General features: G+C 43.7%; 2 protein-coding genes and 1 pseudogene across 3 annotated transcripts; 2 read left to right on the forward strand and 1 right to left on the reverse strand.

Moving 5' to 3' along the window:
* Positions 1 to 3,062: 3,062 nt before the first annotated feature.
* On the forward strand, positions 3,063 to 5,262 carry LOC103968745 (auxin-induced protein 5NG4-like). Of its 2 annotated transcripts, none has more exons than XM_065087529.1 (7): positions 3,063 to 3,278; positions 3,420 to 3,484; positions 3,617 to 3,733; positions 3,822 to 4,056; positions 4,152 to 4,310; positions 4,436 to 4,587; positions 4,694 to 5,262. In XM_065087529.1, the coding sequence occupies exons 1-7, from the start codon at positions 3,138 to 3,140 to the stop codon at positions 4,860 to 4,862; spliced, it is 1,038 nt and encodes a 345-aa protein (XP_064943601.1). In that variant the 5' UTR covers positions 3,063 to 3,137; the 3' UTR covers positions 4,863 to 5,262. The 2 variants fall into 2 exon arrangements, with proteins under 2 accessions (XP_064943601.1, XP_009380328.2); XM_009382053.3 differs by having other exon boundaries at positions 3,065 to 3,331; positions 3,422 to 3,484.
* Positions 5,263 to 8,846: 3,584 nt separating this feature from the next.
* On the forward strand, positions 8,847 to 9,335 carry LOC135594820 (E3 ubiquitin-protein ligase RHA2A-like). The gene has a single exon (XM_065085332.1). The coding sequence runs from the start codon at positions 8,847 to 8,849 to the stop codon at positions 9,333 to 9,335; it is 489 nt and encodes a 162-aa protein (XP_064941404.1).
* Positions 9,336 to 10,382: 1,047 nt separating this feature from the next.
* On the reverse strand, positions 10,383 to 11,896 carry LOC135594822 (rust resistance kinase Lr10-like; annotated as a pseudogene).
* Positions 11,897 to 12,556: the final 660 nt, after the last annotated feature.

Raw genomic sequence — 12,556 nt, forward strand, 5'->3', positions numbered from 1 at the left:
AGAAATACTTTCAATAATGGATAGAAAAGTTTTCTCTTATATGATGAGTTTATATTCTCACAGATGAAAATAAACTTATATTGCACTCCTAATAAAGGATTAAGTAGTGTCTCACACTCACCAAAGTTGATACATGTTTCTCCTAATAACGGATGGCTGAACCATCTAGTTGCCACATATAATAGCCCGTTAATCCCCGAAGGGAATCACCCTACTCACCCTCGTTAGAAAAATAAATCATCTCATACTAATCATATCTATATTTTAGATGAAATAATATATTAAAATATCTCAATTTATTTTTTAAAGATCATTAATATCAAATAATATTAATTATCCCTCGGTCGACTTGAATCATACTCAATCGATCTAATTAAACTCGATTTAACTAGAACCTAACTAAATCGATCTCTAATTCTTATTTAACTGATATACAACCACCTTATACTAGTATAATTTAAATCAGATTAGGTTCAATTTAGGTTAAATAGATTTGAATAAGTTAAATCGATTCGGAATCACCTTGAATCGATATAAGTTTATCAAATCTAATTTGATTTAATTAATATTTGAGCTCAAATCAAATAAAAGAAAATGAGCTAGCTGGTAAGACAGTAGGCTATGTTAGGCTAACCTATGTACTGTACTTCATATAACTATGCATGTATTATTCTTGGTCGAGCTAGCCGATAGCATATTAATTGATCATGTGCACCACATATGAGTGCTCATGTTGGGCCGAGTTGAGTTAGCCTAGGGATTGCTAGGGATTGGGGTTGACTTGCGAGTTGGGTCTAGCCTATTGATTGAGTTTAGCCTTTCGGCTCAGCTTAATCTATGGGGTGTGACCTAACCTACTGGTTGTTTTCAATTCAAATTCTAATTAATTTTTTAAAATTTTAAATTATGACATCATAAAATTATAATCAAGATATTTATTCATTAGCATTGAATCATTAAAATATAATAAATAATAACATATTAAAAAGATAAAATTACATAAGAGAGAAAAAAAATACTTCCAATCGAGTATTATATAAGTATAATAAAATCAAATATCATGTTTCCAAGATAAAAAATTAGAAACAGGACATTAATAATTATAACATATTTTAATCTATGTATCATCTTCTGTTTTTTTGTTTTCTGCTGATGTGAATTTTCAGATGAAAATAAGTGCCGACACTTAAAGAGAGGAAAAAGAAACAGGTTGGTGTTCTCGAAAGGCAAATATATCCAATGCCAAGTGGAACAGAGCTTCTCATGATTGGGAACAGCCTTGTCCGAGAGCCATGAACAAGTGTTATGGATTCAAGTCAGAGAGTAATAAAGAAACCTGTTTCTCTCCGCTGCACAGGCTTAAAAGATTCTGGCTGCTCTCAACTTGCTGCTGCAGACCTGCTGCCATATGACCACATGCAGCAAGTGGGGCTGTTGCTCCAGGCTTCTGCTCATGGAGGTTGCTGGCTCTTGAACCTCTGCAACTTTCCAAGGATCCCTCTGCCGCCTCTTCTTGGTGTTCTGCGGGTGCACTGCTAGCCTTTTTGGACACAGGTAGTACACATGCAAAGCAGGCACAGGATTGCATTGTCATCCAAGTGCAGACAATCTTCAAGTTGATCAGTACTTTTATGAATATGATGACCTGAGTTTCTGATTGCCTGCTTGATTTCTCTGTGAAGACTTCGATTCAATGCATTGCTTATGATTGCTTCGCAATCGTCTGAAAGATGATGCCCTCTATGGTAAAAGGTCCATCACCATTGCACTAGAGTTCGCCAGACAGTTTGAGCTTCTCTGCTTCTACCCTTCTCTTGTTGACTTCCTGTTCTTTGGCTTACTTTCATATGAGTCTAGCCACTGAATTTTGTGCTTGCTGTAGCTGAAACACAAAAAACCCACATCTCTACAAAACAAAGCTTCACCTTATCAGACATCATAAAATAAACAGTATAGCTTGGGAAACATAATAAACCAAACAGTAACAACAGTTAGAAACAGTTGCCAAAAAACAAGAAATGTGAGCAATAATAAATCTGCAAGGAGGCAGAGAGATTCTTCCCTTGGAGTAATATCTCATCAACCATCATTTAGGTTTTCTTAACAGTAGGGGGAATGTCATCAGTAGGGACACCTAATGGAACTATCAAAATGCCTCATTGCATGTATATTCACCAAATCCATAGCTTCCACTAACAAAGTCTAGTTCTGAGATATTCTATTACATGCAATGAGTCCTCCTCATGTGCTTCACCATGTTTATGATCTCCAGTCCAAATGAATAGTTAGATGTCTAACACCATCTATTGAGGACCACATGATATTTGATTCCTTCCAGTCTCCGACCAACCACACTCTATCATCATCAGTTTCACAAATAACATATTGATGCTACACATGGCCCATCCATCTTTATGAAGGGCTGGAAAGACATTAATTGTGAACAGAAGAAAGATCAACATAGATGCACTTATTTCATTGAAATCTAATAAACTTGTGGCTCATGATTCGTTCATCATTAGTCTGCATGAAGCCTTACGTTGCCTGCAACTGCAAATGGCTGTAAATACTACTTGAAGGCAAAAGCAAGTGCCGCAAGTTGTGAGAAAACAAAGCTCTTCGGAGGATGAAGAAATTATCCAAATCATATGGATCAGTTCCATATGGTCAATGTAACTAAGGTCATTTGACTATAAATAACATAAAGTAAGCATCGCTAACTAGAGATGTCAAAGAAAAAAAATTATTAGGAACAGGATGACCTACCTGTTTGATAAGGAAATGATGATGTCTCCTCCATGCTAATTGTATGCTTGTAGCAGCCTAGCCAACATGATTTTACTTCTGCTTGTCTCCCCAACCAATTTCAAGAATCATACTATATAGAACAAACATATCCAGTGAATGCATTAATAACATCACTACTCAATAATGGTACTACACAAAGAGCTATAGAGAGAGAACGAAGGCTTACTTTTAACTGTTAGAACGCCATGTTCATCAAACCATTGCCTACTAAAGAAAATTGCACTTGAGCAGACGGCCAATGCTCTATATAAAGCCTCGTCCCCTCTGGATGCAAGCACCAACTTTGATTTCCCCATTGTGACATCCTGTACTCGCTGTCAAGAGAGACGATGGCGGGAGGATCACAGAGTTCCGAGAAAGTGAAGCTTCTTGTAGCTGTTCTTGCACTCCAATTCAGCTATGCAGGGTTCCATATAGTTTCCAGAACCGCACTCAACATGGGGATCAGCAAGCTTGTCTTCCCAGTTTATAGGAATGTCATTGCTTTGGTTTTGTTGGCCCCCTTTGCATATTTTCTAGAGAAGTAAGGCAGTTCTCTTGGCTTACATGCTCCTGCTGAGAGCAGTAAAACTTAGTCATTTGATGTCTCAGTCTGGTTTTTCTCTTTCTTCAGGAAAGACAGGCCACCTCTTACCTTATCCTTGCTGTGTCAGTTCTTTCTTCTGGCATTATGTGGGTAAGCAAATACAAAGTCCTGTTTACATGAGTTGTACCAGCTTTCGGTGCCTCTTTCCAAGTCTACACTTGGTTACTGTTCAGCTTACAATCTTTCTTTTTTCCTTTTCTTTTTCTTTTTCTTAACTTCCAGGATAACTGCTAACCAAGGATTCTATCTCTTGGGTTTATATTATTTGTCTCCAACCTATGCTTCTGCCATCCAGAACTCAGTTCCAGCAATAACATTTGCCATGGCTGCAGCTCTTAGGTAATTGAAGGAAATGTAACCAAGTCTATATGCATACATGCAGTATCACATCTCATGTGCTCTTGTTTAATTAATCCTCGTTCCGCAGGCTTGAGCAAATCAATGTCAACAGTAGATATGGTGTGGCAAAGGTGGTCGGAACTGTTGCCAGTATAGGAGGTGCCACCATCATTACTCTCTACAAGGGCCCTCCTCTTCTGAATCACCAACAACATAGCAAACTATTCGTCGGTGCCTCATCGAACACAATACTGAATTGGACATTGGGTTGCGTATACATCCTTGGGAATTGCCTTGCATGGTCAGGTTGGATGGTGCTTCAGGTTAGCCCTTCAATATCTACTCTTCGTGAGGGTATCAGTTGGTTTATGGTATCATAACAAGATAGCTTGTGATTGCTTGTGGTGAATGAATACAGGTTCCATTGCTCAAGAAGTACCCTGCCAGGCTCTCAATTACTACAATTACCTGCTTCTTTGGGCTAATCCAATTCCTCATAATAGCAGCCTTCGCAGAGAAGGACATTGAGAGGTGGAAAGTCCACTCCGGAGGGGAGCTCTTTACGATCCTCTATGCTGTAATGCCACCATACATCTGCTGGCTTCTTTGCTTCTCTCATGATTAAACAAACAGTTTGGGCTGCTGCTTAAGATCATCAGATTTGCAGTCTTATGTTTGATGCTTATTTTGCAACCTTTACAGGGTCTTGTGGCATCAGGAGTCTCTTTCTCTCTCCAGATTTGGTGCATTGATAGGGGAGGTCCCCTTTTTGTTGCTGTTTTCCAACCAGTGCAGACAGTGGTGGTGGCCATCATGGCAGCTGTTATACTTGGTGACCAGTTGTACTCAGGAGGGTATGGTGACAGTAATTTCATGAAGAATATTTTATAATCACAATTTCTACCATGCAGTGCATAATCTTCTAACATCCTAATAATTGTCTTCCTTGCTCTTTTCCAGGATTATTGGATCCATTCTGATTGTGCTTGGCCTCTACTTTGTCCTCTGGGGGAAAAGTGAGGAGAAGAAACCTACAAAGGAGGCACTGGAGAATAATGACCTTAGAAGGCTTCTCCTTGACCAAGAGAACTTGCATAAAGAAAACGCTGCAGTCACTGACATCCCATGAGAGTGGCCCATTCTGTGTGTCCTGAAAGTATAATGGAGTTGGTGTGGGCAGTCATAGGTTCCAAAAGCCACTGTAAGCTTCACAAGTTCTTCCTGTTCAAGTCTTGTGGGAAGTCATAGATTCCTATAGGCACTGTAAGCTTCACAAGCTCTTCCAGTCTTGTCCAACTTGTACATGGCAGTATGGGTTCTGATCCAGTGGGGATAATGCCCAACTACTTTGAAATGAAGGTGTGACTCACATCTTGATTGATGTTGAACTCTTTTGGCTCCTGCTGTTGGAGTGTTGTAGTCAAGAGGCCATGGCATGAAGTATGTGACAGAAAGCTGGTAACTTGTAGGTGCCTCACATGCAAATGATACTTCTGTCCCTCAAATAACACAGTCTAAGTGTCTTATCATGCAGTACTGTCAGCTGCTGGAATCTGAAATTTCAGGTAATGATCTGTGATCTGGCAACCATTGAATACAATTTATCTGTTTGCAAGAAAAACCATTGTGGGTACTCTTAGTGCAACTGATTGAGCTCAAGCACTGACAGAAATAAGATCTGTATAAGTATGATTATCACGAAAAGAAAAAAAATTACCCCTAAACTTGAACAGATCTTTAGCACCGAAACCGTGCACTGTGTCCATGAAAGACATTTTGCTGCTAATTGTAGCTTTTATAGCAGAACTTTGTCACTGAACTTAAATGGCTTTTTCACAGACCTCCATATCTGGACTCATTCTGGAATACAATTCATTACCAAATTCACTTAGACATTCAGCATGATTTCCTGCCAAACTCTGTCGTAAGTGAGAAATTCCATGAGAAAAACACCCGATTCCCATGAAAAGAATGATTATAGAACTAATTCCTCGATGAGATTTTATTTCACATGTTCATGCTTGATGCATGATTTTGGTTTTGTTCACAAAGTAAATTCCATCAACTAATCCTCAGAGGCACTGTCACATTTCAGAGCATACTCTTGTTCCGAAAAGTTCTGAAAGAAACTTGGGACTTCAGACTAAATTGTTCTCAATCAAAGAGATGAACCGCACCATAAATTGTGGATCACAAACCTTGAAGTTCTTTCATGTCAATCGAGCAATGAACACCATATACGATTGAAGATAGCAATGGAGAGCTGAAATGAAGTGTTGTCTTCCAAACCCCTTGCACATCTTTATGAACCACCTCACATGAAGCTTCGTCCTGTCCCTGTCGTTTGCACCATAAACTGCCAAGAGGCCTCTTCAGCCTGCCACCCACGCGTGTGCATTCTATGAACTGGGATCACACAGTTGTATCATGCATGACACTGCTGCAACAGAGCACGGATTTAATCGTAGATCCAACCTTCACAGACCCCACATCGGGCACTGTGGGGAACAGATCCAATTAAGACGCGTCACTGTCGAGTCCTGGCCATGAGCATGGGCACAAGAGGAGCAATGAAGACAGCTTGGAGTGTTCCTTCGGCTGCTGTCCGTAGCTTCGAACCTGCCACACTGAACGAGTCAATTGATATCATTCATCGTCTCTGGAAGAAACCAAGTCCTTTCGAAGGGCCATGCCATGGAGGGATTCATGGAAACAGAGATGTTATCCGAATAGCTCCGAAATCAATGCATCAAGCTTCTTCTAAATTTTGCTACAACTTGATGCCTGCAACAATTTCCACTGTGACCTGAAAGCAGGATGCTTCTCTTTTAGAAAATAATATCAATATTCTTTTTGGTATGCTTGTCAAATTTTCTCTAAGAAAAGGATTTTGTAACCACCATTTCCTGGTTTCTAATTTATAGTTCTGAAACTGATGGAAGACCGCAGGAAACATTAAATATACATACTGTTTCGTATCCTTTTCTGGAGGCCTACAAGCATTTCCTGGAGGCTGATATCACTGTAGAGAATGAGGCTGACCTCAGGAAGTGGAACGGTTGGGTAGATTCTCGACTCTGAAGGTGAAGTGGACCATTAAAACTAACGTGCTTCACTAGATTGAAGCAACTGGATAATTCTTTGGACCTCCTTTTGCTTCAACTCCATTACCCTCGAGGCTTCTCGGACAACACTCGACCATCTGATTGCTGTTCCTTCATGCCAGTAAGGCTTAGAACTTTGCAATCATGTGGAAACCTTGAGAATGGAGATTCAAGTATCTCACACAAAACATGCGTATGGCCACGTCGTCCTACTAGAACAGCGGAGGCTGGCGAGGCCGTGGCATATCCGGAAGTAGAGCCTCCACTATGGTTCACGCTGGAAAACGCACTAAGACTCTACCTCATTTGGCAGGTGAATCTGATGCGTTAGAAAAACACTGAAGAAGCACCTGCGTCCACTGTTACCAGAAGCTTTATACGCTGTTGCATGTCCGCGTCTGCTTTTTGGCTCCAAAGAGGCACCGGCGTCGGCATTTAGTCAAACGACTGGTGTGCAGCTCTACCAGAGGTGGGTGGATGAGGTCGAATACTTCGAATCACAGTGCCTGGATAAAGATGTTGGGATCCTGCAAGTAGCTGCTCTGTGGATGGAGTCTTCCACTGCCGTGGCAGTAACAGAGACATCGGAGGCAAATAGGTTAAGCATCCGAGTGATTCGCGGTTGGAATCGATCATCAGCATTAGTCCAAACAATTTCGTACGAGTTCGGTCACATCGTGGTGCAATTTGCAGGAGCTGATGTGACATCTTTTGTTGTGGTGGTCGTTGGCCTTTTATTAAGAGCAGGTAGATTTGAAGAGATGTGACTGAGGATAAACATTTGTGCCACGAACTTATATTAAGATCTATCGGTAGATTTGAAGATCTAACAAGAAAAAAGACATGTATCGGCTATTGAGGTCCAAATGTAATGCCTACCGATCTTATCGATGCCTAATTAGACACCGCCGCATGCGGATATGACATGTGAAAGATTTTTCTCATGTCTTCATCTCTCGATAATTTTATTCCCTCTCCATTTCATCGATCGTATGAACCGATAAAGAAGAACACGAGAAGCACCGTCGTCCGTCCGGTGTACGTATATAATACGTATCCAGAGTTTACTATTGCCAGTTGAGTGTCAATAAGAAGAAGAGGAAGAATAAAAGAAATGCAACCTGTTGAATGGAAACTTGGACTATGTTGTCACACGCACACCACGCCAATTGTTTAGGATTCGGACATTAGCTCGACCCCATGATTTGAGATTGTCATTGACGATACATGTTTACGACACACCAAATAATTGCTCATCGTAGGTCAGCAGTGATGCCAGCGAGAGTTTGATAGACTTTTGACCGACCAAAAATAAAAACATATGTGGTTTTTTGTTTTTGAAATCCCATCATGATGAAAACATAAGTGATATCCTATCAGTGATATCAGGATAGAGAGAGAGAGAGAGAGAGAGAGAGAGAGAGAGGAACAGTTCCAAGTTCACAGGAAGAAGGAATTGTCGATATCCGTAATAGCGGGTTACCATCACAATCCTGTCACTAGTCTTTCTGTGATTGATTAAGCGAGAAGGCCGTATCCACTTCAACTCAGGTATAAAGATGAGGTGAAATCTGGAATATTTGTCCCTACATGGCCCAGCTGCGTACACACTGGATCGGAGAAGAAACTCCAAGAAGAATGGTGCATGAGATTTGATACGAAGAGGACATGGTTATTGAAAAGATGTGAACAGCAGCAGCGTTCGAACACGTCTCTGGAGATTAATCTAGAGATGGGAAGGGGGAAGGGGGAAGGGGGAAGGGGAAGGGAAGGGAAGGGAGGGAGGTGAAAGAAGCAGAGGCGTGACAGTAGGGGGGAGTAGAACCCTGACAACATGAGGCCTCTCATTGATGGAACCATTTGCCCGTGATGGGACCCATCACATCAACCACAACCGTCCTTCCTCTTAATCCCCCATTTCATCTTTCTCTCTCTCTCACTCTTTCTCTGCACGCATTCCCTTATAAATCCTCGATACACGGCTTCATTAAAGGGAAATAAGGAGTAGAATGGGGCTCTCCAACCATCTCCACGACGTCTCCGGCGACTCCATCCCTCTCCTCCTCCTCGCCGCGGCCGCCGCCTCCATCGCCTACCTCCGCTCCCTCCTCCTCCGCCTCCTCCCCCTCTCCCTCTCCTCCTCCCCCGCCGACGCCGACGCCGACCCCGAGCCGTCCGTCGGATCCGGACTCGCCGGCCTCGTCGTCCTCGCCGACCACCTCGCCTCCAACCGGTCCTTCGCCTTCGCCTCCCGCTCGTCGGGAGGGGAGGGCCGGCGGGCGGAGTGCGCGGTGTGCCTCTGCGGCCTGGCCGACGGGGACCGCGTCCGGCGCCTCCCCTGCCGCCACGTCTTCCACGGTGAGTGCCTCGAAGGCTGGTTCCACCACCTGAACCTCACCTGCCCGCTGTGCCGCTCCGAGCTGGCCGCGCCGGAGGTTCGCGCCGCTGCCGACCGCCGGATCGGGGCCGAGCTCGTCGCCTGGCTCTCCCACCACTGATCATTTGTGGTCGCTGTTGCTGTTAAATATCTTATCATATAAAAACCCTCTCTTTGCCCTTTTTTAAAGGTTTGGCCTTTTTTTCTCTTGCTTTTTTGGTTTCTAATGCACTTTTTTTTCTCCTGTGTATATAAGGCCTTATTTTTTGGGTCTCTTCTGAAAGAGATCTTTAATCTGGCTTATTTTGGTTCGTATCCATGATCAGATCTATCATGCAAAAACGAACTGTTTGAGTTCTTGACATCATCCATAGCAGAAATTACTGGAGTTCTTAGGGTGAAAACGATATATAGAACAGGATACATGGAATTCTTTTTACTTTTTTTTTCTTTTACTTGCCAATTAATTCTGTCTTGGTGTTTGTTTGCATGACTGTAGTTTCGATTTAGATCTCAGATATGGAATTTTTCTTTTACATGTCAATTGCTGATTAATGGCTCATTCCAGTTTATTGCTTGTACTTTTGATTCAGTTGTTAATCTTGTTTTGTGCCCTCTTAGGTCACTGTGTAGTCTCTTAGGTTGTAGAGTCGAGAGGACATGGAGACTGGGTAGGTTAGGGTTGCCACCTATGCTCATGAAGAAGACTTTTGTCGAGCTTAATTCAAGTGCTTGATTAGGGATGATGCCACACGAGATTAGCAAGGTTCGGATTAGCCCAACCTTGAGTCTTTGCCAAACGATATCCTAAGACTTGTTTTGCCTGTAAAGCTACAAGCGATTAGTAATCTTCTTTGCGTTAAATTCTTCTGCCATGCCCAACCAGCTTGAGTTGCAGCCTCGATTGCTCCAAGATGTGAAGAACATACATGCTTTTGGACTGACAACTTGTTGGACTTGCTTTCACCGATTCCATTCGACACGCAAAGTTCCCAACGACTTGGCCGAGGAAAACCAGAAAGGGCGAGTCACAAACAGATCAAGTGGGATGTCAAAGTTCATTTTCTTCGGTCAAAGGATGCGGGGCACAATTTTGACCAAATGGCAAATGTAGTACAAAGACGCGATTCATTTGAGGGAACCACGTTTATTTGCGTATCGAGTTAAGGGAAGGTCGTCGTCGTGCTCTCGAATGGTTTCTAGTCCTGTAGAAGATGAGGGCACGCAGGGAGACTGTCTGTCTTCACAGGCTTGGCCGTGGGGAGGAGGAGAAAGGCTTGGGAGGCATGCGCAAGTCATTCACGTCGCCTTCCGCCACACGGCTCAGGGAGGGGCGATCGCATGACTTCATCTGAATGCACCAGAGCCCAACCATGCATAGCTTTCTCTTCATCTAATCGATCTCCATGCTCCCATCCAATGTTGGCCCTCTTGGCCGTTCCTCTACGACGAGCTGGTCGTAGATAGATCCATGAAGGATAGTAGATCTGGCTGGAGTTGTCCTCCTTTGGATCCACGTTTCTCCTTCCTCCGGCCATCTCCATCAGCAGCATGCCGAAGCTGTAAACATCTGACTTGTGAGCTATGACCCCGAAGCTCCTAGATGTCAGTTCAGGCGCTAAGCATCCTACCGTGCCTCTCGCGGCGCTGATGGATATCAGGCTGTAGTCCTTCGGATTCCAAAATCCGAGATCTTGGGAGTGAAAGCGTGACCGAGGAGGATGTCGTGGGGCTTGATGTCGAAGTGCACGATCCGCATGTCGCACCCATGGTGAAGGTAGTCGATGCCCCTGGCCACACCCAGGGCTATTTCATGGAGCTTCTCCATTGTGAACCGAAGATGGTTGCTTCTGCTTGCAGAGAAGATGTGCTTGTCGAGTGAGCCGCCGGGCATGTCCTCGTAGACCAGCGCTCTCTTGGATCCGTCGGAGAAATAACCGAGAGGCCGCACCACGTTCAAGTGGTAAATCCTACCAATGGTGGTGACCTCGTTGACGAACTCCTCTCCGTCGACCTTGGAGCCGCCCAGCATCTTAACAGCGACCGGGTACCGGCCGAGGATATGCCCCTCGAAGACGGAACCGAAGCCGCCTTGGCCTATCTTTTCTCTGAAGTGGCTTGTCATGGCGATGATGTCGCTATAAGCATTACCGTGTCGGCGACAGAGATTGCTCGTTCCGCAGAAACTTCTCTGCCGACTCGACGGGTGCTCTCATTTTCCAAGCGTTGTGAATACACCAACAGGTGATTGGTAGACGATCAGAGTCTATGATCTACCAATTAATGTAGAACCAATAGAATCCTACCTAGTAAACAAAGAGCTACGTCTAATGAAATGATCAAGACCAGTGCTATACTGAAGATAGTGTGGCTGTGGTTGTGATCCCTCGCCTCGCAGAAGATGCAATTTAGAAAATTCATCGCAAAAAATATGGAATTTAGAATCTTAATGTAAATTGGTTTGATGCCATATATATCATCATCATCCGTATATGCCCTGTATGAACAATATTTCGTAAGGAAAGTCAACAGGACACATGAGGAAGCTGAGCAGATCAAAAAGGTTAAAGATTATTCTCACGATGTCATGATTGTCCAACACTGCTCGACGATGCTCTCGTTCGAGATTATAAATGGCCAGTCAACCAGGAATCCTTCCCGCAGGAGCTCAAAGATATCCATGCCTGTACTCAAGAATCGTTGAACCGGAAGATAGGTGATGCAGCTACATTAATTCTTAAGGTAGCGTATCTCATATGCATCGGACTCGACCACGACATATGTAGTGGAGTTGTTCCCGCAAAGGCAAGGCACGGCCACATTCTCTGGGCTTTGGATTTCCTGTGTGCAGTTCAGAAAACTGGACCAGTTTGCAGATTGGGCCTCACTCCTCTCGTGATGAATGACCGGACAGAGGAAGATACTGCTATTCCGGTAATTTACATAGCGAAAAAGGACTCGGGTTGGGAGACGGCAAGTGCCTGTCACGAACCCAGCATAGACGAGCCGGAATTGCGAACTCTTGTATGAGATCTCGGTGATGTAGTACTTGTCGGCGAGTGGCCGCACGAGGACCGACGGCAACCTTTGTGGCGATGAGGGCTAGAGGGTTCGGCAGTGGTGAGGAGGAGAAAGAGGAGGAGGAGACGACAAGGAGAAGCAGCAATAGAAGAAGCAGAGCTGTTCATGGTCTTCCTTTGGAACAAAGAAGATGGTTCTCCGTGGATTTGGTTTGCTCTAAGTGGAGCGACGACACTCAAAAAATGAAATGCGTATAATAGTCAGGTCCTTAATTGGTGCCACACCTAACGATGCTTTATTTTTAACTGTTTGGACCTGACG

Source organism: Musa acuminata, chromosome BXJ1-10 (assembly GCF_036884655.1).
Source record: "Musa acuminata AAA Group cultivar baxijiao chromosome BXJ1-10, Cavendish_Baxijiao_AAA, whole genome shotgun sequence".
NCBI lineage: Eukaryota > Viridiplantae > Streptophyta > Magnoliopsida > Zingiberales > Musaceae > Musa > Musa acuminata.

Bases quoted from the DNA above. Each gene is read 5' to 3' on its own strand.
- LOC135594820 (XM_065085332.1), top strand. From the start codon at position 8,847: ATGGGGCTCTCCAACCATCTCCACGACGTCTCCGGCGACTCCATCCCT.
- LOC103968745 (XM_009382053.3), top strand. From the start codon at position 3,138: ATGGCGGGAGGATCACAGAGTTCCGAGAAAGTGAAGCTTCTTGTAGCT. The intron at 3,485-3,616 runs GTAAGCAAATAC...CTTAACTTCCAG, and splicing joins TTTCTTCTGGCATTATGTGG to GATAACTGCTAACCAAGGAT. The intron at 4,588-4,693 runs GTATGGTGACAG...GCTCTTTTCCAG, and splicing joins GACCAGTTGTACTCAGGAGG to GATTATTGGATCCATTCTGA.